Raw genomic sequence first — 25,687 nt, 5'->3', positions numbered from 1 at the left:
ATCTTCTGTGTGCCTACCACCCGTACCTCTTCACTCAGTCACTCGACTTCTCATCAGGATGGTGGTGTACTGTATTGAACAGTGGGTCTTCATGGTGAGAAGCTATTGGGTCACCAATTCGTTTAAGCGATGTCAGAATCAACTGGATGATCGTAAGTTAACGGAAGGTTACTTCCAGCATGGTGGAGCAACGTGTCACACAGCGGTAAGTAGCATGGCAGAAATGGAGTCCTTCTTCGGCGATAGGGCCTTTGACCACCACGGTCGCCAGATCTGACACCACCAGACTTCTTCCTTTGGGGTCTACTCAAAGGAAAAGTCTATCGGGGTAAGCCTTGCACTGTGGAAGATTTGGAGGAAAACATCCAACGTGAAATTGCTGCTATTCCCCCGAGACACTTGCTGTTCCATTCAGGATCATGGAGCGCTGTGTCGAAATGTGTCTGGCAGAAAACGGAAAGCACTTCCAGCATCACATGTAATGCAATCGATTACACACACGTCAAGGTACAGAGTGAAGTGTTTTGGTTCCGATTACTTCATCTAACGGAAGTCACAACAGAATATTCAGGGCCTCTTTTGAGTGAATCTCCCTGTACAGTGGAACCTCAGGTCACGAATGTCTTGGACCACGTACAAATCGGGTTACGACCAAAAAGTTTGCCAAACTTTTGCATCTGTTCACGTCCACACACTCAGGTGACGAACAAGCCAGTTTCCCTTCCGGTTTGTGCGCGCCGATGATTTCTGCATGTGTTCAGTATCTCCCTGTGCATTCCCTGTGCAGAGAGAGAGCATGAGAGAGACGGCTGGCCATGTAAGGCCGAGAAGGCAATTAAAGAATGCACTGGACTTGTTTTTAAAGAGACTGCTTTAAGCATTGTTTTAACCTCGTTTTATTTAATGAAGACTTTTTTCTATTGGATTTTAACCTCCAATTCACTTCTGTTTTTATGGGATCATTTATTTATTGAAGGATTCTGAAAGCACTGCACTTTATTTAATTTGGACTTTGTTTTTGATTGTTGTTTTGTTGATTTTAATAAAAGCACTTGGCACTTTTTGCACCATCCGATTGCTCCATTGTAGTGCCTCACTGTCGTGCTCATCGGTAACATTACCGACGGTGATGGGTTTAAGGGCTCCCGGAAGCGAGATGGGAGCATGCAGCGAACCCGCATCATCACAGACTTTACCTCAAAGCTGTAATCTCCTCTCCACCCAGTTCCTCCTCACTTCCTTCATGCCAGAACTCAACTCATGCAAGGTTAGTTTATGGTTAGTTTTTATATTACGGATTTTTCAAATGTTAATTTTTCGGTTCGTAGCATGAATTGTTGCAATGTTAATTTTCTTGGTTGTTTATTAAATTACAGATTTTTCAAATGTTCTTTTTTTCCCCTGTGCTTAAAACTCATTGAAAAAAGTCTTTAAAGCGAGCGGTTCATAAGGCTATAATTCTTGCAATGTTACTTTTCTGTGTTCAAGGTTTTCTCGGTGTTATTCAATGTTTTTACATTTCATTTACTATTACGCTGTGCATTCCATGGTATTATTAACTATTTTTGTGCTTAAAAATGTTTAAAAAAATATATTTACATACAGTTTGTACGGTCTGGAATGGATTAATTGTATTTACATACAATCCTATGAGGGAAATTACTTTAGGTCACGACCAAATCGGGTTACAACCAGAGTTTTGGAACGAATTACGGTTGTGACCCCGAGGTTCCACTGTATAGCAAATTAAAAGCATTTTTTATATTAAAATAGAATAATAGCAGTGAAAGAAAATATTGTGAAGTCTTAAATATACAGTTTATTCTTGGAAAGCTTACTAAATATGAGCAGCAGATGTTAAAAAGAATGTTGTCCTCAGCGCCTTTAAGATTTGGGCTGATGCATGAATTCCATTCTTGGACGTCCAGATGAAACAGCGTCTCTTTATCTGACGCCTCTCTGTCTCTGAAATCACTTTTTCTTTGTTTTTAGTCACTCAGACAGCCCTTTGTTTATCTCAGGTGGAACTCCAGACCTTATGTTATTATGATATTGTGAATTAGACGCTTTATAGTGCCCGACCCTCACAGTCTCAGACAGAGACATGTGTAAAAAACACAAAGACTTTATTTTTTTTTAGCTGGATGGCACGTCTTCCCCGTGAACCCCCCAGCCACAACACAGTCCCAAAATTCACTTAATGTAAGTCACACAACACTCCCGTTTGGCACCACCACTCCTCCTGTCTAGCTTCGTCCTCCACCTCCCAACTCTTGCTCCTGAGTGGTGGTTGCTGGACCTTTTTATAGCCTACCTGGGTGGGGCTGTTGAGTCATCCAGGCCATCTCCAGGACCCATGCAGCACCCCCTGGCGGCCACCCCAAATCCCAACAGGGCGCTGGAGAAATCCATCTCCCATGGAGCCCTGCGGGAAACTGAGGCACCATCGTCAGCCAGGGAGGCTTCCACCAAGCATCCCAGGGGAGGTACTGAGAAGCCTATGGTTGCTCCACCGGAACATTGTGTAGAAAGGGCATCCCGGCTGGGTCCCATGCCCACCACAATATGACAGTAATGGTGCACTGTACGATAACGTGCAGTGAATACACTTGACTTCATTCGTAGTTTTCATCCTCTTTCTCTGTACGTTTAGGATTCATTTGCTCAGAGGTTGACGCGCTTGCTGCTTCCTGAGCAGCTCTTCTGTTATCCTCCCTAGCGATTCGCTTATCTTCTTTCATCGACACCTTTCTGCGTTAAAGCTGATTAAGTCAGTGTTTGTGTTGTGATTACTTAGTACGTTTTCTTTCATTTTTCAGTTAAGCTGGCGCTTAAGTCTTCAATTTGCCTCAAGAATTATTTAAGATATGAAGAGGTAGGAGAAGTGACGGCAAATGTGGTAGGAGTGGGAACGGTGCCTGTACGCATGCGCCGCATGGCTGGCTGCTTCCCGAGAGTTGATTCTACAATAAAATAAAAAGAGGAATAACCTTGGAGGTCAATCACCACCCTGAAAGTGGATAGTAGATGTCACATAGTATATGTCTACCAAATTTCAGGTCAATAGGACAAATGGTTTGCGAGCTACAGGGGATTTAAAATCCTGGACAGACAAACGAACAGCCAGGGTAGCGTATTTTATAAGAAGATTTATACTTTCAGACCCCTTCACTTTCTTTGAATTTTGTTTTGTTGTCGTCTTGTGCTAAGAGCATTTTAATTTAAAATCGTGGACAGACAAACGGATAGCCACAGTATAGAGCAGGGGTCCCCAACACATCACTCGCGAGCTGCCAGTAGCTCACAACCCCTTTCCAAGTAGCTCGCCAAAGGGTTAATGAATCCTACATAAATTTGAAAACTTCATTAGTCAAATTAGGGGTGGAACGATCTCTCCAAAAAATCATATCACGATCCTTTTAACACAAAATCACAATCCACAATCTGAATTGCAATCTGTCTTTTCAATGTGGCTTACACTTAAAAGAATATCCAGACTCAAACTCATTAAGACGTAAGTAATACTTTATTTTAAATATAAAACAAAGTTGAATTCAATTGTTCTCTCATTTGCTAGCTAAGCGAAGTTAAGGACCACGCGCCAAAGATGGCAAGTGAGTGAGATACACTAGGAAATGCAGACAGACGTACAAAATGCACTTGCAGGTGAACTAAATATTTTTGTGATGTTTTAATGCAAAATGTGAGTTGTGGACACCAACATTTTGTAAATGTTCAGGCAAAACAAGCTTATTCAGTTTGTTTGGGTTGAAATAAGCTATGAGAATAAACGTTCAAAAACTTGAGTAGCCATCGGCCATTTTCATTTCGTAAAAGTAGCTCTCAGGGGAAAAAAGGTTGGAGACCCCGGTATAGAGTATTATATAAGAAGATATGCTGGATGGCTCTGCCTAAAAGCTTCGATCCTCCTACTTTATCTGTGCCATCTCTTGTTGTCTACTCTCCTTTAACTGTTACGTTGTACATTTTCTGATCATTTTTAAACTACGAGTACCATAAATTAGAAGAAAGAATGAAGTCATAGATGTAGTCAGAGCAATGAAAACGAGAGAAGGCACAAATGTATTTGGGTCATAAATTATTAGACACCACAGTGTAGTTCATCACAGTTCATTTGAGCCAAATTCAAACAACTTTGTGTCAAATGAAACACCGAAAAATGATAAGGATTTGGGGGGGCACCCTCAAGCAAACCCCGTATATTGAAGAGCAAATATAATCAGCACAAGTTTTAATGTGTTTTACGAGTATCGTCTTCACGGACGCGGGTCTATCATTAAACTGGGGGAAGATAATGGTGCCGCTGGTTATGAAGGCAGTGAGGCGGAAGGGGCAGGTTCAGGACCCCCAGGGTTGGAAGTGATGTCATATGCCGCCAGATCTGCAGAAGTTAGGAGAGGAGACAAGGCAGTGCCATTCCCTGGCTCGGGTGGAGTTACAAGTTGTCAAGCCCACACATTATCTCCCAGGCACGCATGCGTGACAAACATTTGAAACATGTTATTTATTTATTTAAATATAGTGTCTTCAGATTCAAAATGACAATTTCATCTTTCAGCTTTATATCCCAAGATCTGCACAGGTCTGTGTAAATCTCCGCACATGGAGCCCCATGTTTTATTCATTTTCTTTCTTTCCTCCATAGCTTTCCATACATGAAATGGATGACCCTCATGACAAACGCTTTCTTTTGGTGATGAAGGGGGCTCCAGAGCGAATCCTGGACCGCTGTTCTACCGTCATGTTAAATGGCAAAGAGGTGCCGCTGGATGACAGCTTTAAGGAAACCTTCCAGACAGCCTACATGGAGCTTGGAGGAATGGGAGAACGTGTTCTTGGTAATTCTGCCTGGTGTCAAGGGGGTACAGCCTATCCTGCAGTATTCTTTTTAAATTGGCTGAAAAGCTGATGCCTGCTGTTTTGGCTGACTGGCCACACTTCTGTGAGTGAAATCTATTTCACCCACGTGACATGCTGATTAAGAAGACACCTTGCCATCCTTCGCTTCCTCAGGATGCTTTGAAGGCACTGATTTCTCATAATGGTGCTGCATGGCATCACGTGAATCAGACCAATACAATCCTCACGCTCTAAATTCATGTAACGTAAAGCAGAAACACTTCTCTATGACCCAGCCCACCTCTTCACACACACACACACACCATCATGTCAGGCATTGTTTCAACTGTTTTCCTGTTCCAATTTCTTCCTCCAGGTTTCTGTCACCTGTTGCTACCTGAGGATGAGTTTCCTGACTCGTACCCCTTTGACATCGAGAGCATGAACTTCCCAACCACCAACCTCTGCTTTGCTGGCCTCCTGTCCATGATTGATCCACCTCGGTCCACGGTGCCTGATGCCGTCAGCAAATGCCGCAGTGCCGGGATCAAGGTAGGTGGCACATACCAGGCTGTTTGTCATCTTCATCCTATCAAGAGTGTACTGCAAAAAGGAAGTTTTGTTTTGTTTTGCCAAGTCAGTAGCATGCAAATGATGGCAGCGCCATCTCTAAATGTATTGCAAATATCTTAAAATGTAAAGGAACATATTTTGAGATATCTGTAAATGATCTGGAGATACCTTAAAACGTAAATTGCATGTTAAGATATGTGAAGTTCATTTTGAGATATCTCTAAATGTTAATTCGACTTGAGGCGGCACAGTGGTGCAGTGGTAGCGCTACTGCCTTGCAGTAAGGAGACCTGGGTTCGCTTCTATTCTCCCCATGTCTGCGTGGGTTTCCTCTGGTGCTCCGGTTTCCTCCCACGGTCCAAAGACATTCAGGTTAGGTGCATTGGCAATCCTAAATTGTCCCTAGTGTGTGCTTGGTGTTGTGGGTGTGTGTGTGTGCACGCACCCTGTGGTGGGCTGGCACCCTGCTCATGGATTTGTTCCTGTCTTGCGCCCTCTGTTGGCTGGGATTGGCTGCAGGAGACCCCCGTGATCCTGTAGTTGGGATATAGTGAGTAGGATAATGGATGGAAGGATGGGTGTGGTTGGTGTGTGGGGGTGTGTGTGTGTGTCCTGCGGTGGGCTGGCGCCCTGCCCACAGATTTGTTCTTGTCTTGCGCCCTCTGTTGGCTGAGATTGGCTCCAGCAGACTCCTGTGACCCTGTGTTAGGATATAGCAGGTTGGAAGATGACTGACTGACTAATTCGACTTGCCATAGGCCATCGAGATTGAAACATTAAAAAACTGAGAGCTTCACCACTGCCCGCTACTCGGAATAACTGATAAAAAATAAATTAATCCAGCAACACCACAAGTTTAGACTCGAAAAGGGAAAACCATAAAAATATGGAGAGAATGGGCAGACGATACACACAACACTACATGAAGTGTACAATGCACCTCCATTAGGAGCATTAGTGACAGCCATTGGCAGGTCAGAAAAAAAAATCAAATCCAATTTCGACATACACACCAGGACTCTCTGCATTCAGCTTTTTCAAATCGAGTGCAGTCCTCCACAATGGAGGGTGACAATGACGACGTAGCACAATGTCTTGTGAATGATTCTCTGCTGGCATAAATTACTGTGCCTGCCTTTAAGTGAGCAAATGGCCCAGTTTGTGCTCGTCCTCGCTGGCATGTGCTCAGACCAGTAGTTTTAGTTCGTCCTCGCTGGCATGTGCTCAGACCAGTAGTTTGTGCTCGTCCTCACTGGCGTGTGCTCAGACCAGTAGTTTGAGCTCGTTCTCACTGGTGTGTGCTCAGACCAGTAGTTTGTGCTCGTCCTCGCTGGCGTGTGCTCAGACCAGTAGTTTGTGCTCGTTCTCACTGGTGTGTGCTCAGACCAGTAGTTTGTGCTCGTCCTCGCTGGCGCGTGCTCAGACCAGTAGTTTGTGCTCGTTCTCACTGGTGTGTGCTCAGACCAGTAGTTTTAGCTTGTCCTCGCTGGCGTGTGCTCAGACCAGTAGTTTGTGCTCGTCCTCATTGGCGTGTGCTCAGACCAGTAGTTTTAGCTCGTCCTCGCTGGCGTGTGCTCAGACCAGTAGTTTTAGCTCGTCCTCGCTGGCGTGTGCTCAGACCAGTAGTTTGTGCTCGTCCTCATTGGCGTGTGCTCAGACCAGTAGTTTTAGCTCGTCCTCGCTGGCGTGTGCTCAGACCAGTAGTTTTAGCTCGTCCTCGCTGGCGTGTGCTCAGACCAGTAGTTTTAGCTCGTCCTCGCTGGCGTGTGCTCAGACCAGTAGTTTGTGCTCGTCCTCATTGGCGTGTGCTCAGACCAGTAGTTTGTGCTCGTCCTCATTGGCGTGTGCTCAGACCAGTAGTTTTAGCTCGTCCTCGCTGGCGTGTGCTCAGACCAGTAGTTTTAGCTCGTCCTCACTGGCGTGTGCTCAGACCAGTAGTTTGTGCTCGTCCTCGCTGCTGTGTGCTCAGACCAGTAGTTTGTGCTCATCCGCACTGGCGTGTGCTCAGACCAGTAGTTTGTTCTCGTCCTTGCTGCTGTGTGCTCAAACCAGTTCCAACAGGGCCCCCCTCATTTGAATACAGGCGACGACCTTTCTGTGTCTTTTTAAAGCCGTTTGATTCTAATCTTGAGGTTTTGCTGTTTTCATTTACTCAGTCCAAGTGCGTGCCGTACGTGTGTGTAGTTTCATTTGGATTTCACATGAGCTCTGCCACCTCATCCATATTTGTACTGGACCAGGAAGTCATCTGAGCTGAACAGCAGACAACTGCTTCTCACTTGTAGCTCTACAACATTAGGACTCTCTGCAATGAAGCTGGAAATGCGACCATTTGAAGAATAAACTGTTTCTGTTCCTTCTTCTTTGTTAGTATGTCACATTGTACTTTGTGATGTGATTTATTCCTCTTTCAATACCTTCATGTGTTGCAAACAGTTCACAACATTCTTTGAGCCATTCTTCTAGTGATGTATTGAGAAACAGTTGAGACCTTTCTTTGTTTTTCTCTGTAAGAACTTCATAGAAAGATGTTGTTCTTGATTGTTACCAGGTCCTCCTACTTCACATGTTCACATTTCATTTGACAGCTGGCGATGTTGACAAATGTCTGATAATGGCGGCCACTGCAGGCTTTGCACAATCTTTTCCTTTGTTTCTGCTGAGACGTTGACATCAAAAAGGGCTAAAATAGAAATCCCAATTTACTACTAGAATGTTCTTGAACCTCCTCCCTAATGCTAGAATGTTCTGAAAACATCCACTTACTACTAGCATGTTCTTGAAATTTCTATTCAATGCTTGAATGTTCTGGAAACTTCCATTCACTACTAGAATGTTCTTGAAATTTCCACTCAGTACTGGAATGTTCTAGAAACATCCACTTACTAGAATGTTCTTGAAATTTTTACTTAGTGTTTTGGAATTAGGATGTTCTGGAAAGCACCATTCACTATACTAGAATGTTCTTGGAATTTCTACTTAATGCTAAAATGTTCTGGAAACGTCCACTTACTAGAATGTTCTTGAAATTTCTACTCAATCTTTTGGAGACTTCCTTTTACTATTAGAATATTCTGCGCTCGTACAGCTTAAGCACAAGCAGGCAGACACAGACAGTACCGATTTGATTTTACGTTATTTTTTCCAAATACAAATAAATGGCAAAAAATTTGTATGTAATAAATATTCATAAAAATCCACTGTTTGTACTTATCCGAAAACCATATTCGGATTCGGCTCCAACCCCTACATTACTGGGTAAGGCAAAACGTTTAATGTGGACCAAAACCAGATCGAGAATGTCACCTAAAACTGAACTCGCTCACGTTCAAGTTCTTCACTTGCAAATACGTTACGTTTAGTTCACCATTCTTAGAAAACTGAGCCTGTTCAAGGAACGCGCTTGTTTTGAAGTAGTTCATGCACGACACTGTTGGGATGTTCCTGCACATGTCGTGAGACTGTCCGCCCATGGCTCCTCATCTTCGGTCCTATGCTGCTGACTCCTTCTCTCTAATTCTTTCCTACCACGTGCCTCTATCTCATCAAGTGCTGCTACTACTAGATTTTCTCTAATTGTCTTTCTCTTCTCTCCAGTGGAGGATTACAATGTTGGCTTCATTGGCAGCACACTTGCTGTTAGCCTCACTCTGGGGACATCATGAACTGCGCTCTACCCTCACTTGGCAATCTTCTCTCTGTATCCCTTGGAGAACTTTCAGCTGCCTGGGTCCACCATTCAGACTTGGACTGATGCAGTTAGTGCTAGGCGGTATACCGGTTCATACCGAAAACCGTTTTTTATTTTATTTATGATATGGATTTTTCTTATACCGTAACACCGGTTTAAATTGCCTAAACGACGTTCGGAACGTGGCGCAGCGGGAAACTGTTTAAGTGGGGACCTTTTTCACTGCTACACCGCTAAACAAAGATTTGTTGCACTAGGGCTGTTTTTCACTGCTACACCACCATATAGTGGGCGGTAGCATAGGTATGCCGCGCGGTGAAAATGGACAGAGAGCATTCCGAAAATAAGCTGACGATAAAGTTGAACATAATGACACAGAAGAACTTTTGCCGAAAAAAAAAAAAAAAAAGGAATCACGTCCGTTTCCTGGAGATACTTTGGTTTTAAAAGGTCAGATGTGTAAATACTGTTTCTATACTACTGGATAACACTGCAAGCCAAGTTGTACTTGTTTTTGTTTCTTGCTAGTGTATGTTTTGCTTGTATTGATTCTGCGATGTGCTGGCGACTTGTTCAGAGATGGGCGCAACTCTGAATGGATGGCATAATTAAACATGTATAACGAAGATATTTTTAAAGTTCTGAACACTCCGTCGGCTAAGTTAATAACTAGTTTTAATTTCCCAAAGACGTTTATCTGTGCGGTGATTGCTGCAGGCGCCTGCTCTTCGTGCGGAGGAAGTCAGTTTAAGAAGCGTAGTGATTAACGACTGGGTCGGGGAACACAACACAACGTATTTGATGTGCTGCATTAACTTGTGACGGGGTTTGACAAAATCTAGTGAATTAAACATTGATTTTAGGATGAAGTTTAGTTTACAACATTCTACTTTAATTATAAAATAAACTATGAGAATAAAGTGGAAATGTCGACTTTAATCTTGACATAGTCAACATGTCGAATTTATTCTCGACATATAGTTTGTTTTTTTCTTCCGTGTCCATATTTTTTTTTCTTCACAGTGGCCCTAATGCGCTTCCATAGGACTATACCACAAACAGCATTATAAATGCAAGTTGCAGTTTTTATTATTTATGTATATAGCTTAGCTTGAAGCAAGGTCCATATTAATGCAGTTTGCCTAAATGATGGTACAGTTGGTAAGATGTCATCACCAAGTTGCACTTGTTTTATTTTATTTTAATTTGGTGAATACTGTGTAATGCACCTGGGCTTGAAGCCTTGAAGTAATGGTGCAGCTATCAGTAATACTATTATGTATTTTGTATTTTATTGTTATTATTTATTAGTTTAAATATTATGCAGTTTAATGATGGTAAAATTGTTTAAAAAGTCACTTAAACGTGTCAGTGGACAGAGATTGTTAACATTAACAGAAAGTGTAGTTGGTTTACAAAAAAATATTTACTATTCCTTTTCTAAGACGCGTTCAGTGCAATCCAACTTTTGAGAAACACCTCTGGATATTTTACTAAGTCTAAATGCCTCTTTAGATGGTTGAAAATATGTTGTCAAAATCATAGTTTAAGCTTTTGCAAAATTTGTTCAATTAAAGGTTCTATATTTTGACTGCATCTGTCATGCAATGTGATTCCTTCTCTTTAGTGCCACCCCCTTGAAAACTATCACTTTATGGGGCCAAGTAAACCTGGAATAATACTTGTGTGCACATTAAAATGTCTTTTTGTACGATGTACAATTCTCATAACAGTCTAATAGGTTATTCTTAGCCAGTCTACTGCAGTAATTTTTAGTGGAAACTGTGGTTAACATCCACTCATGCATGGGGAAAAAAAATACCGTCTAATACCGTGAAACCTGCAGAATTTAGAAAAATACCGTGATATAGAATTTTGGTCATACCGCCCACCTCTAGATGCAGTCCAGTTAGTTAAAGCCTGGCCAGCGGTTAGTCCACGATTCCGGTTTCTTTCCATTTTACTCTTCTTCTCTTTTGTCACCCCAGGTGGTCTGCACCTCCCCTTCCTGTGTGAGTCTTGGTTTGAGAAACAAGCTCTCTTGTTTGTTTGTTTTCAGGGCAGTTAGTGGAGTTGGGGTGGGGGGGGGCAGTGGTGGGTGTGTTTTGTGTTATTGTGGTTTCTTCTTATTCTATTGTTATATCCTCCTCTTTCCTTTCTTGTGCTTCTGTCAGTCTTTGCACATTTTATACATTCTTTTATGACAGGTGATTATGGTGACTGGAGACCATCCCATTACTGCCCAGGCAATTGCAAAGAGTGTCGGCATCATTTCAGAAGGCAGCGAGACAGTGGATGAAATTGCCAGACGCCTGAACATTCCCATTTCTCAAGTGAACAAGAAGTGAGTCCACTCGGTCAAAGGTCCACTGGGTGTGGGAAGGGTGCCAGATTGCTGATTCTGATGCAGCCAAAAATGCAGCTGACATGATCCTTATGGATGATAACTTTGCCTCAATTGTCACTGGTGTGGGCTCATAATCACAAAGCCTGTGAGATATGAAGCAGGTTTTCATCTTATCTTACAAGGACAGGATTTAGTCCACTTTGCTGATCCTGCAGATCGCCTACAGTATGTTGATGTTATAACCACCACCATGCTTTTCTCCTGCAGAGATGCCAGAGCAGCTGTTGTGAACGGAATGCAGCTAAAAGACATGACGGATAGCGATCTCGATGAGATCCTGATGAACCATGGGGAGATTGTGTTCGCTCGCACTTCACCTCAGCAGAAGCTCGTCATTGTCGAAGGCTGCCAGCGAATGGTATGGCTCTTCTTGCCACTGTTTGATGGCCATTTATAGTATCTTGTCACCTGTTCAGTTCGTTGCTAAAATAGTAAATGGATGTTTGTCATTAGTTTGGGCATGTTGTGAAGATGCTCCCTGGGCAGCACCCCATGGAATTACTTCAGGCATCTTCCAATTGGTGGAGACCCAGAACAGGCTGGATGGATTATATTTCTGGGCTGGTTTGGGAATGGCTGGGAGTTTCCATGAAGAGATGGAATCTGTAGAAGTTTAAGCTGACCTGCTTGGCCTGATTCCACTGTGATCCTCACCAGGAGAAGTGGTTTCAGAAGATGAAATGAGATGAGATGCAATAAGATGTTTATTTTTCTTATACTACTAGCAATAGTAGTTATAATTTTAATCATAGTAGTAATAAAAGTATTAAACTTCCAGCTGCATTTGAAATATAACATGCTATAATAGAAATAATAATTTATGAGGCTTTGAGGCAGGAGTGCTAACTTCTGCACCACCATGTGGCCCGGTACCACTTTTTATTTACTTATAGACTTAAGAGAATGGTATGTTAGCAGTTATTTCTTGTGAATATGGAACACGGACTACTGAGCTTACCTATTATATACACAGAAAACTGAAGCAGCTTCAGTTAGACCATCACTTTTATTTCTAGTATGTTAGACTACATTCTTCTTATATCTAGACTGCCTCAAAATCCTCTTGAATTTCTGTATGGAGTCACTTTCCTTTGTAGTATGTTAAACTAAATTCAGTTTTTCTCTACCCCAATTCAAAATCCTCTTGGTTATTCTGTCTGGGGTCACTTGTCATTGATCTTCTACCCACCCCAACTCAAACTCCTTTCAATTTTTCAGATAGTCATTTGCCTTTGTAGAATGTGAAACAACATTCATCTTCTGTCTAGCCCAACTCAAAATCCTCTTGTTTTTGTCTGCATAGACTCACTTGCCTTTGTAGTATGTTAAACTTCATTCATTTTCTGTCTAATCTGACTCAAGATCCTCTTGTTTGTTTTCTGTACGTAGTCACTTGCCTTCGTGTTCCATAGTTGCCTGGCTCAAAATCCTCTTGATATTTCTGAACTGAATTACTTAACTTCTGGCACGCAGTCCAGGGTTTAGTCCTGCTTGGTGCCCGGTGCTGCCAAGATGGGATCCAGCTTCCATAATCCTGATCTGGGCAAAGTGGGCATAGGTAATGGATGGGATTATGGCCAGATACTCCAATGTTCCAAATCTGCCCCTCCTGATCATTCTGCATTGATTTTCTTTCTCGTGGGGACCTTACAGTCCATTTCTGTTTTCATTGGCTGGCATTTTGAGGTCAACATTTTGCTTTTTGTTTCTTTTCAGGGTGCCATTGTTGCGGTCACCGGGGATGGTGTTAATGACTCCCCTGCACTAAAGAAAGCAAATATTGGCATCGCCATGGGGATTGCTGGTTCTGATGCAGCCAAAAATGCAGCTGACATGATCCTTATGGATGATAACTTTGCCTCAATTGTCACTGGTGTGGAAGAAGGTAAACTGTTTAAGATAAAGTCCATTCTGGTCAGAGGTTCAAGGCCATCTGAATGGAGTTTATATTGAAATGTTGTAATTAACAGAGCTTACTGATCAGACTGACTTGTTTTTCTATGCACTTTGTATTGTCCTGACCCCAAACCCTCTGTCTTCACCAACTTCTCCAAAATTAACTTCCTATTGACCATTGCTGTATACACATACTGATTTTTAGTTTACTTTATTCATTGTGGCCTTAAAAACTTCACAATGAACTGTTCACTGTATATGAGCAAGTATTAAATCTGCAAATAGCAAAGGCAGAGCCCTCTTGGTAGCTGGTTTGATTTTGAACCACCTCATGTGGGAAGGTGCAGGTCGAGATCAGTGACCTGGTACCACTTTTTCAGATTGATGCACAGTTGAATGAGGATGTTTGTTAGTGAAGTCAACAGCATGTGCCCGTGGAAGGACAAGGCCCCTGTTGAGCAGAGTGCTGTTTCTGAGCTGCACTGTGATGTGTAACTCAAGTCAACATCAAGAGAGTCTCCACAACAACTAAAAAGTAACATCCAAGGCAGTATATAACCCAAAAGGACATTATAGACAACAGCACAGGGGTCGTACAAACAACATTAAGCCAACAGCTTGGTTTCAGTACAAGCATGTGTTTCCAGTAGCCTTGGTCCTGATTAGTGACTGACGATTTTTCTAGAGGGACATGTAAGATGGGCTCATCAGACACGTGCCGCACAGCTCACTGTCACCTCACCTGGCTTCCGCTTTCACTTCTCTCCACAGGTCGCTTGATTTTTGACAACTTGAAGAAGGCAATCTCGTACACCCTGACAAAGAATATAGCTGAGCTCTGTCCCTTTCTCATCTACATCATTGTCAGCTGCCCCCTGCCAATAGGAACCATCACCATCCTCTTCATTGATTTGGGTACCGACATTGTGAGTAGCCTGAAACAGCTCAGATACTTTGAAATTCTGTGAGTCTTACACTTATATGGTGGACAAAATGGGATGGCAGAAAACAAAGTTGAAAGCAAATAGTGAGACATTCTTATTTCTCATGGGCAAGAAGTTGGTTAGGGTCCCACATGCCCTCACACGAGTCCCTGAATCATTAAGCCAGGGGGTTTACCCACCTATGCTAAAGGAGAACTTAATCAGCCGGTCAGGTTTTCTATCTGCACTGGTGCCCCTTGCATAGCCCCAAGCTTTCACTAACCCTAAGCCTAACCTCCTCTCAGCCTCTGCTGCACTCAGTCCTCCTGCTTCACATGCCCTTTATCTCCTCAGCTACCAGTCCTCTCTGAGATGGCAGCATTAAGGTGTGAACTTGAGTTCTTTGGATTATGCTGCTGGTCTTCTTAACCAAGGGAATTCTGCTTTAGTCCAATAACACCGGAGGCTGTTGACTAACTCAGTAGCCCAATTTTGAGTCCTGCTGATGGAGGATTAGTGGCCGATGTGAGGGCTGGTTTTTTTTGGTTCCTGCAAGATATGCATGAGGAATAGGAGGAGGTGCAAGTCCACTCTAAGGGGTACACATGGACACAACCATATGGGACCAGTTTAGAGTCACCAATAAACCTAACCTGCTCATCTCCATTATGTGGGAGGAAAGTCCACACAGACGTACGTAAAATAGAACTCCATGAAGACAACAACAGGATAGATAGATAGATAGATAGATACTTTATTAATCCCAATGGGAAATTCACAAGATGCAGGATCCATAACCAAGGCCACTGGATCCATAAGGAAGAAGTACTCGCCACTTCACCGCTGTCCAGTCCTGGCTGTAAATCAGCCAGATATGGCCCATCAGTCAGAAGAAAACTAAAGCTGTGGACCCAGGGGAATATATAGCACAAGAACCTCAGCTGATCTCTGGTTCAATGAGGTGGTGCTTTGGCCTAGAAGAGGACTCATTTAGAAAGACATCTTATTGGCTGCTGCCAACACTAAAATGGCACTGCATATTGTGATTGGTCATTTCCCCTGTCAGATACAACATATGAAATAGAAATAAATTTATTGCCTATGCCCTTAAATAACCAAAGTAAGACTTACTATTCCCAGTTCAAGTGACCCCCCCAATCCCCCAAATAGAGGCCAATTGAAAATGCAGTCTGAAGTGTTTCTGACCGGAGACTAAATAAACTCGTTCTGATTCAATTCATGACAGCCTGACTGATCTTCTCCTTTAAATATTCCACAGTATCGTCAGCTCCACGGCACTTGCACCTTTATTACCGTTTTCTTTAACATTTTTGAAAATAGTGACTAATTTCCCATCTTCCTTCCACGTCTGCGACTGACTTGGCTCCTCTGCCCTGCAGATTCCATCTGTCTCACTGGCCTACGAGAAAGGGGAGACTGACATCATGAACAGGAAGCCCCGTCACCCAAAGAGAGACCGCCTGGTGAACTGGCAGCTTGCCCTCTACTCCTACTCTCAGATCGGTGAGTCCACAGTTACATGTCCTCCCTGCAAGACGGCCTCAGTCTAGCTGGAGAATATTTGGAGAAGGGGTAGCAATGAGTCAAAGACAATCCCGCCAACCTCCTGTCACTTGATTATCGACATTTCTCAATTTTCCTTTCTAGGTATCATTCAGTCTATAGGAGCGTTCTTCTGTTATTTCACTGTACTGGCCCAGCAAGGTTTTTTGCCCACACGCCTCATCAATATACGAGTTTCTTGGGAGGATGAAAATGACCAGGATCTGGAAGACAGCTATGGCCAAGAATGGGTAAAGTTGATTTAAAAGAAATAGTGCTCACTTCATTTAGGATCATCCTTCTTTAATCACATCCCAGACAGTGACTCCCAGAGCTCTAGTGAATTTCACTTATATGCCAGTCAGACCTGAAGGCACTGGTGTGTTTCCATATGCTACACCAGATTTGGTTTCTCTCAAATGCTTTCATATGCCAGCTAAGCTGCCATCTGTTGACATTTCTTAAGCCAATTCATGCCCCATACAATAGCATCATGAAGTATTGCTAAATCTTCCTTATGTTACAGCCTATCTGCTGACTATAAGAATGGTTCTCTATGCCAGTCCTTTACTATGCCCACGTGCCAGACACTCTTGAGTCTTCAGTCCTTTGCCATGCCCAGTGTATCCAGCCTCTTCATTTCCCAAACCTGTGGCTCCCAAATTATCTCTGAATTTCCATCTGCCAGCCTAGAATTGACAATTCTCCAACCTTTTCCTTTTCCAGTATGTCCATCTTCATATGTTTCCCCTACATCGACTCCTTGTGTGTAATAAATGCCAGCCCATTCCAAATGTCTCCTTTAAATGCCAACCCCGCAAATGAACATCATACGTTCTAATTGCCTAGAAATGCCAGGCAGTCCTGTTGTGCCTCAGGTCCCATCATATCCTAGCCAGTGCTATCATTGTGTCCTTCATATCCTACTTGAACCCATGGCTTCTGGTGTGCCTTTTGTAACATGTCCTACATTTGGTAGCTCCGGGTGTGTCCCTGTGTCTTCTTCAGTGCCCAGCTTTGCCACATTTCCAACCCCTTCCTTCGCAACTATCTCCCAATGTGTCCAAATACCACCACAACAAATGCCTCTTTTACATCTCCCTGTGGCACCTTCTTATGTTACCCCACCATCAACTCCTTGTGCGTCTTAAACAACACCCCAGCCAAATGACACATTGCCAACATCTCCTTGAAATTCCAGCCCAGCAAATGAACATCATAAGTTCTAATTGCCTAGACATTCCAGCCCAGTCCTGTTGTACCTCAGGTCGTGTCATATCCTAGCCAGTGCTCTCAGCGTATCCTTCCTATTACAGTTGAACCCATCGCTCCTGGTGTGCCACCAGTAACGTCTCAGACAAAAGATGGCTCCTTGTTTGTCCCCATGTCTCCTTCAATGCCCAACCACTGCAATCAAAAAGCTCAAAATCTGTGACATCTTATCAAGTGAAGCTATACTGAATATAGGAAGTCATACAAGAAGTTCATTTGAAACTGCTGCATTGCTAAGATTTCTTGCTCATTGACAGCAGCAAATTGTGGGCTTCAGAATGTTTATGTATTTCCAGTGCCCACTGCAACCCTGCATCAGATTAGGGGGGGCTTGATGGTTTCTGTGTTTTTTCTAAACAGACATACGAGCAGCGCCGGTACCAGGAGTCGGAATGCTACACCGCCTTTTTCGTTAGTATTGTCATTTCTCAACTGGCTGACCTGATTATTCGGAAAACAAGAATGAACTCCATTTTCCAACAGGGAATGTGGCGGTAGGTATTATACTGTAGAGCTCTTAGGCTTCAATTATGTCAGTCATCCCTTCATTTCAAACCTCTTCAAGTGAGCTTGGGAATGTTAAGGGAAGTAGGGGGGCTGCCAAAAGGAACCATCAGCACCCATTTCATTGACTTGGGTACCGACATTGTGAGTAGCAAGTGACAGCTCAGATGTGTGGTGGACAAAAGTGGGACGGCAAGAAACTGAGTTGAAAGTTCAGGGTCGGAGTCGTAGGTGAAGTGGGCACCAGTCGTACACTTGGGCACAGTTACTGGCACTTAATGGCAAGATAGATAGATAGATAGATAGACATACACACTTACTCTATGATCTGAACACACACTGAAATGACTAAAGAGAAAGATAAGTTCTGTCTTGGCAGTGCCAGTGAGACGTATTGCTGTCAGTATCAAGAAGCCCCATTATTGTGTTTCTTCACACTCTTCTACTGAATGATTCATTGGCTGAAAGTCCTCAGTGTTTGTGTGTCACACAGAAGATGTGCAGCGTTGTTTTTAATGGCATTCAGTTTTGTTCTAGTTTACTCTTTCACTATGACCTCCAGGGGGTCCAGAGTGCATCCTAAAACTGAGCCTGTCCTTTTAATAAGTTTTCTGATTTGGTGGTCCTTTCTTGAAGTGATGTTACCAGCTGAGCACACCACAGACTGGCCATCACAAAGTTATGGAAGATGTGAAGGATGTCATTTCCCACATTAAAGGAATGCCACGTCCTAAGAGAAACAAGTCTGCTCTGCCCCTCCTTATATTGTTCTTCTGTGTTCCAAGACCAGTCTAACCTGTCAGTGATGTGGACCTCCAAGTACTTGTAGGAGTGGACCACCTCCACTTCTACTTCTCGCACAGTGCCCAGACATAGAGGGTCTTTGGTGCAGTGAAAGTCAATAAGCAGTGTCTTGGCTTTGCTAATGTTGAGTTGCTGACAATTCTCAAAATTCTCCCCCTAGCTCCTCTCCTCTGTCTCATCCCCCTTATCAATACTCCCCATAAGTGCAGAGTCATCTGAGCAAGTGACGTGTAGTAAAGTCTGTAAGCGTGGTTACTGGTGAACTTGTCAAAGCTGTCAGTGACCACACTAAATGAAGTGTGCTATACAAAAGTACATTTTTGAGTTGAATTTAGGAGAAGTGTGCATCACTGTATAAAGGTGAACAATAAGGCTTGAAAAACATACATCACAGAATGAACTCCACTCACCTAACCAAGTGAGAGCCTCAGTGATGTGATGTGGCCCTGGACATACTTAAATGATGTATTATTATAAATTAGCACATAATTGGGTTTCTTCTTTCATCCATTGACTTGCATACCTTTATTTCTACAGCAACAAGGTCCTCCTTTTTGGTTTGGCCTCCCAAATCATCATTGCTGCTTTCCTGTCCTACTGTCCTGGAATGTATGATGCACTGCGGTTTTGCCCCCTCAGGTAAACCAGAGTTTGGTGGGTGGGCTGGCTGGTGGGGAGAGTGGGTAGAAATGGTCAGGAGGTCTTCCTCCAGTACTAAGTGCCTTATGGGGGCTCAATGTTTGTAGCTTTCCATTCCAGAACCAGTGCATGAGGGGTTTTGGGGTCACAGGCTTTAAATACTTGTACTGTATGTCTACTACTGGGCTACAAAAGGAATTTCAGTGTCCAGTGTCAGGCGGACCCTCACTCTCTGACTAATGTTAAATATTTGCAGGGCCAGCTCAAGGTATAGGGCGAGCTGGGCAACCGCCTGTGCCACAGAAAATTCATCTATGGAGTGTTTTCTGTCCAAACGTTATATATATATAATACGATAGCCGTCTGATGCAGAATACCGAAAAAGCGACATAAAGAGTTTGAGAGACGCGCTGCTACAATCTGTGGCATACAAGAAATGGAAACCATTGGATGACATTGAATTTTAACAACCAAACAATGAGTAAAAGACTGTAGAGTCCGAATAGAAGAAGAAAAGCAATGCTGATAGCAACATTAATGTCTACAGCGCCTGTGATTGAGTAACGCAGTGTTACTGTTGGACCATGGCTGGTAAATAAAACGATTCAGCTATGAACAAACAGTACATACAGTCATTTGAAAACGTTTGGGAACCCCTCTTAATTCTTTTGAGCTTTGTTTATCATTGGCTGACCTTTCAAAGTAGCAACTTCATTTAAATATATGACATGTCTTATGGAAACAGTAGTATTTCAGCAGTGACATTAAGTTTATTGGATTAACAGAAAATATGCAATATGCATCATAAAAAAATTAGACGGGTGCATACATTTGGGCACCCCAACAGGGATATGACATCAATACTTAGTTGAGCCTCCTTTTATATAACAGTCTCTAGACGCCTCCTATAGCCTTTGATGAGTGTCTGGATTCTGGATGGAGGTATTTTTGACCATTCTTTATACAAAATCTCTCCAGTTCAGTTCAATTTGATGGACAGCCTGCTTCAAATCATCCCATAGGTTTTTGATGACATTCAAGTCAGGGGACTGTGACGGCCATTCCAGAACGTTGTACTTCTCCGTCTGCATGAATGCCTTTGTAGATTTCGAACTGTGCTTTGGGTCATTGTCTTGTTGGAATATCCAACCCCTGCATAACTTCAACTTTTTGACTGATGCTTGAACATTATCCTGAAGAATTTGTTGATATTGGGTTGAATTCATCCTTACCCTTGACTTTAACAAGGGCCCCAGTCCTTGAACTAGCCACACAGCCCCACAGCATGATGGGACCTCCACCAAATTTGACAGTAGGTAGCAGGTGTTTTTCTTGGAATGCGGTGTTCTTCTTCCGCCATGCAAAGAACTTTTTGTTATGACCAAATAACTCCATTTTTGTCTCATCAGTCCAAAGCACTTTGCTCCAGAATGAATCTGGCTTGTCTAAATGAGCATTGGCAAACAAACAAGTGACTCTGTTTATGGCGTGAGTGCAGAAAGGGCGTCTTTCTCATCATCCTGCCATACAGATGTTCTTTGTGCAAATTGCGCTGAATTGTAGAACATGTACAGATACACCATCTGCAGCAAGATGTTCTTGCAGGTCTTTGGAGGTGATCTGTGGGTTGTCTGTAACCATTCTCACAATCCTGCCCATGTGCTGCTCCTGTATTTTTCTTGGCCTGCCAGACCTGCTGGGTTTAACAGCAACTGTGCCTGTGGCCTTCCATTTCCTGATGACATTCCTTACAGTTGAAACTGACAGTTTAAACCTCTGAGATGGCTTTTTGTAGCCTTCCCCTAAACCATGAGACTCAGCAATCTTTGTTTTCAGATCTTTTGAGAGTTGCTTTGAGGATCCCATGCTGTCCCTCTTCAGAAGAGAGTCAAAGGGAAGCCCAACTTGCAACTGACCACCTTAAATCCCTTTATATCTCATGACTGGACACACCTGTCTATGAAGTTCAAGGCTTAATGAGCTCATCCAACCAATTTGGTGTTGTAAGTAATCAGCATTGAGCAGTGACAGGCATTCAAATCAGCACAATGACAAGGGGACCCACATTTGTGCACAGCCAGTTTTTCACATTTGATTTAATTTCACACAACTAAATACTGCGTCACTAAAAATCTTTGTTCAGAAAACACCCCAGTACTCAGATGTGCCTAAGAAATGAAAGACTTACCACTGTTATCTTTTTTTGTTGAAAGGAGAGTCAATTATTATGCAGGCTGAGAGGGAGTCCCAAACTTTTTCATATGACTGTAACTGTAACAGAGCACACCAACAGTGTCAAGTCAGTCGAAAACAGTGGACCCTGTTGATCAGAACTTGATATCTCAACATCACAAATAAAGAAACTCAGTGTGGACGATGAGCAGTTTCCGCCTGTGCTTTTTGACTTGGACTTTGAACGCTGAATCGCAAACCATGCTGAAGAAACAGAGACGCGTCTACACAGTGAGCGTGTTTACTTGCTCGCACATAACCGGGTTAAGGTGAATAACCCGATTAAGGTAGAAACCGGATTTCTTAAAACTCCACGTTTACATACGCAGGTAGTCATCTAGAGTTCTCCTTTGACAAAACGCTGCATCGTCATTACACCGTGCAAAAAATATTTAAATGTCGTCATCGGCCACCGTAATCAGAAAATACGCCTGCCAAACTGTGATCATTTTTTGTGTGTATTTTATAAGAATGATTAGTCAAATTGACCAATTATTTATAGGTTTCTGTTAACGGGACTGCATGTAGCTCACTCTTAAAAGCACGTGCTTTGTGTGCTTCTTCCCATACAGCCGGGAGTGCGCTCCCCTCGACTTTCTCATACACTGAGATAAGGGAAAGGTCATTAGAACCACTTCCACTTACGCAATATTTCTCAAATATCATAGGCCTTTGTTTCTCATCCTAACTGATAATATTGATACACAATCATTTATCTATACTGTATTTATAATCAAACTTTATATTAAAATTATATTTTCCCACTTCGGGAGGTCGAAAACGGTGGTGGGATTGTTTTTACCGATTAGGTATGCATTACGGGCAAAGTAAAAAGAGTTATAGTCACCTAAAAACAGAAAAAGTGTTACTGAGGGTTGTGATGGGTTTCATATTGATCAGCACATGCAAGTCAGAATGTCACAGGACTCTGTACACTTGACAGTCATAACTCTAGAAACATGTCCTGGCACCGTGTTTCCATCCCACAATTTTTAATTTTGTGCTCACATGTTGTCCAAGAGAGCGTTGGAGATGATGTCATTTAGGGGTTCATGTGACAGCTTAGTTTATTTTATTTTTTTGTATGTCTTTCGCAGAGTCCAGTACTGGTTTGTGTCTTCACCTTATGCCATACTGATCTGGGTCTATGATGAAATGCGGAAGCTGGCCATTCGCAGACACCCTGGAAGTAAGCCACCTTGTTCTTGTCCTGTGTGTTGTGCTTTATGATGAGATGCATGTGTTCAGTTGCTCCTCTACTATCCCAAAGTCGTCCTGCTGTATCTGCCTTCAGGATGCTTTCTGCCAGCATGTGGGGCAGCTGATGGCACAGCTTACACCTTCAAAGGTGTCCCATTGGTGGGGGATAAGCAGGGCACAAGAAATCACAAGCCACATACTACGCCACAATAGGGGGTCAGATATTTAGATTTTATATTGTCATTCATTCACTTGGACACAACAGGATATCACATTTATAATTCAACAGGAAGTGCCTTGGAGTGCGTCACAGTTTAGAGCCATTAAGATTGGACGTGAAAAAGGCTGGTGACACCATATTTACAAGTAATCTCACGAAAGCAGAAGGTAACAGTCTAAATAGATATCAAAGTTAGTGTGGCTACCTCACACCTGCAGGGGGCTGCCTTTGAAGGAAATGAACACTAGTATATTACAAAGAAATGACTGCCATCTGCTACACCACCGTGTCTTAGGCCATCTTCTTTAGCTGAAAAGATGACAGAAATCATTCAACCTGTCTTCTTGTTTTGTGCAGGTTGGTGGGAGAAAAACATGTACTTTTAGAAAATCTGGGCCTGTGCTGGTGGATCCCTGCTTTCACAACCTCTACAGACTGCAGAAGAAAAATCGCCTTAGTCACCCAAAGAGAGAACCACACCTGCACACCTGCATTCATGGAAGAAATCTGCAGTCCTAATGCCAGTGTACACTTGAAATTACAACTAACCTTTGTAAACCTCTGAAATTGCTTGCTGTGTTGGAGCTAATGTGTATATAAATTAGATAAATAAGTGAATAAAGAGGTGGAAAATCCTTGGTTTGGATTCTTAGTTGGATAAATCATTAATAAAATATGAGGATTGACCACAAGTTCCCAATGGTAAGTTTCCTGGCCATGGACCCCAAATTTCGATGTTTTGTTCTCCGAGCCACTTAAATGTCACTTTTGACTTATGGCCTGGTGCTCCATCATGCTGGAAAAGGCATTGTGGGTCACCAAACTGTTCTTGGATGGTTGGAAAAAGGTGCTGTCGGAGGATGTTTTGGTCCCATTCTTTATTCTATATCTATTATATAGTGCCTTTCACATCTATCTATTCTTCTATGGTGACTTTCATATCTCTATTTCTCTCTCTGTCGGTTTGTTGCTCAATTACTGTGGTCTGGAGTGGGCGTGTCTGATTCGTGGCGTTTGCTAGCTGAAGTGGATGTCTCCATGTAAGTTTGTCCTTTTATTTTTCACTTTACTCTCTGTTCTTTAATGGTGTTTTCACTGTACATTCGCTGTTTCCTGTCGATAAAACGTGGCTTTGGTGTCTTTCGCCATGGCCATGTTTAAGACCGCAATGCCTGGCTTCTCACCTGAACAGTTATAGAATCTTTCAAACCGAAACGAGGTTTAGATTTTTGGTAGACTCACTGGTGTCTTCTGAACGGTGTGTAGGAAATCGATCGGCTACAAAAATGTGCGTTCTGCCTTCAGAATCAAAATATCAGTGGAGGATTTTGTGAAGGGGGTGAAGAACGTTAATAAAGTTTTGGAAGAAGGATTAGCGATTAATGGCACGTGTATGTTGACTTATCAGCATGATATTTTGTATGGATAACTGAAACACTACAGATAAGTGGGATGTCACAATTATAATAACTTTAGTCCGCAGCATACAAGAACTGAAGCGCATTGTTTCCTTTTAGTGGCAAGTGTCCATGATTTTAAATAACATGAATGGTGACATAAACGTCACACTTCGATTTAGAGCTGATGGCTTCGACAACGTGGTATTTGTCCTCTCTGACACTCTAATTGCTCAGACCTGGACATAAGACGTCACCATGTAACTTCGGGTCGCTAAATTCCTGCAGAGGAGAAATCGGCTGAGGTAAACTCGGGGAACGACGAGACTGAGTATGTAAGTGAACTGAAATGTGAAAGTATGGATGTTTGTGAGATTGTTATCAACGGGTCTGTGGCAGAAACGGGTGTTGCGACTGATGAGCCCTCAAACACTTTGTTAGAAGCGCCTCCGAAGCAGAGCCTGACTGGAGTTGATAAAGAAGCGTCGGTTGAGGCTAGAAGTTTGTCCGACTTGTGTCCGTTATTTGTATGCCATGTGCGCCTGTGAAGAAAGTCAATGTAACGGTGAGGAAACGAGACGGAGAAGGTGAGCTCAAGAGGAAGCTGCGCTGAAAATGAGACCCGGACACCGGCAATAAATGAAGACCTTTAAGAGAAATTGCCACGGGAGAGGCAGATGATTGAGAAGAGCCAGGCTGACTGTGGAGTGAGTACGCAGAGTGGGAGCGCAGGTCTGTGTGTGTCTGGATAGTCTTTTAAACTCCCCCTCCAACTCCAAAAAAATAAAAATAAAATTAAACAACCAAGTCTCAGCAAAAAAAAGGAAAGAAAAACCTGATGTCCGATGAGTCGTGTAAAGGTTACAACAGCCTTTTTAGAAGCCCGAGTGATGTTGCCAGTGAACTGAGGGTGACATTTAGCGCGTTTACATGAGCATCCAATTATTCACAAAATCCTGATTTCTACAATGCCAGGTAAACCGTTGCTGTAATTAGAGAATTGGTCTCTGAGAGACCTGATTAACAGGTAGATTTCTCCGCGAATAATCCAATTGTGTGTCCATGTAAACCCATAAATGGGTAACTACTGTATTAAGGATTTCGTAGTCTGCGCATGTCCGTAGCGCCCTGTCAGGCCATGGCAATGACCGTATCGTTGTGTCAGTCCGCTCATTTAATGCCTTTCAACTCGCTTTTAGCAACCACGAGTAGAAACGTCGACAAAATCCATTTCCAGAGGCGAATGTTTGGACGATCGCATTAGACCTCCTGGCTAATCTGTCTCCTCAATTTTAGAAATAATTGAATTCTTGTTGATGGGCTGGACGTATACAGTGCTAAACTCAACAACACAATCTCGAGAACAGTAGAGCACGTTAAAAGTATCATGAGTTATGTACAGTACTTTTAAATGTGACGTATCCAAACGCAATGCTTATTTTGTTTAAGTAAAAAAAAAAAAAAAAAAAAAAAAAGAGAGTCGTCTCCCCTCGTCTTTCTCATATA

At 42.8% G+C, this 25,687-nt stretch overlaps 1 protein-coding gene across 1 annotated transcript in view; it reads left to right on the top strand.

The window, feature by feature from the left end:
* LOC114643427 (potassium-transporting ATPase alpha chain 2-like) overlaps positions 1-23,419 on the top strand; it is a 71,370-nt gene extending 47,951 nt beyond the window's left edge. The window contains exons 12-23 of the mRNA XM_051922007.1: positions 4,667-4,859; positions 5,237-5,412; positions 11,332-11,468; positions 11,739-11,889; positions 13,248-13,416; positions 14,199-14,353; positions 15,751-15,874; positions 16,019-16,164; positions 17,546-17,679; positions 19,031-19,132; positions 22,462-22,553; positions 23,142-23,419. Of these exons, the coding sequence (XP_051777967.1) occupies positions 4,667-4,859; positions 5,237-5,412; positions 11,332-11,468; positions 11,739-11,889; positions 13,248-13,416; positions 14,199-14,353; positions 15,751-15,874; positions 16,019-16,164; positions 17,546-17,679; positions 19,031-19,132; positions 22,462-22,553; positions 23,142-23,170 (1,608 nt within the window). The 3' untranslated portion in view covers positions 23,171-23,419. The remainder of the gene's footprint in view (positions 1-4,666; positions 4,860-5,236; positions 5,413-11,331; positions 11,469-11,738; positions 11,890-13,247; positions 13,417-14,198; positions 14,354-15,750; positions 15,875-16,018; positions 16,165-17,545; positions 17,680-19,030; positions 19,133-22,461; positions 22,554-23,141) is intronic.
* The last annotated feature ends 2,268 nt before the right edge of the window (positions 23,420-25,687 follow it).

The sequence above is a fragment of the Erpetoichthys calabaricus genome, unplaced genomic scaffold, assembly GCF_900747795.2.
Source record: "Erpetoichthys calabaricus unplaced genomic scaffold, fErpCal1.3, whole genome shotgun sequence".
Taxonomy (NCBI): domain Eukaryota; kingdom Metazoa; phylum Chordata; class Cladistia; order Polypteriformes; family Polypteridae; genus Erpetoichthys; species Erpetoichthys calabaricus.
The sequence above is the reverse complement of the archived record's forward strand: the minus strand, read 5'-3'. Positions and strand labels throughout refer to the sequence as shown.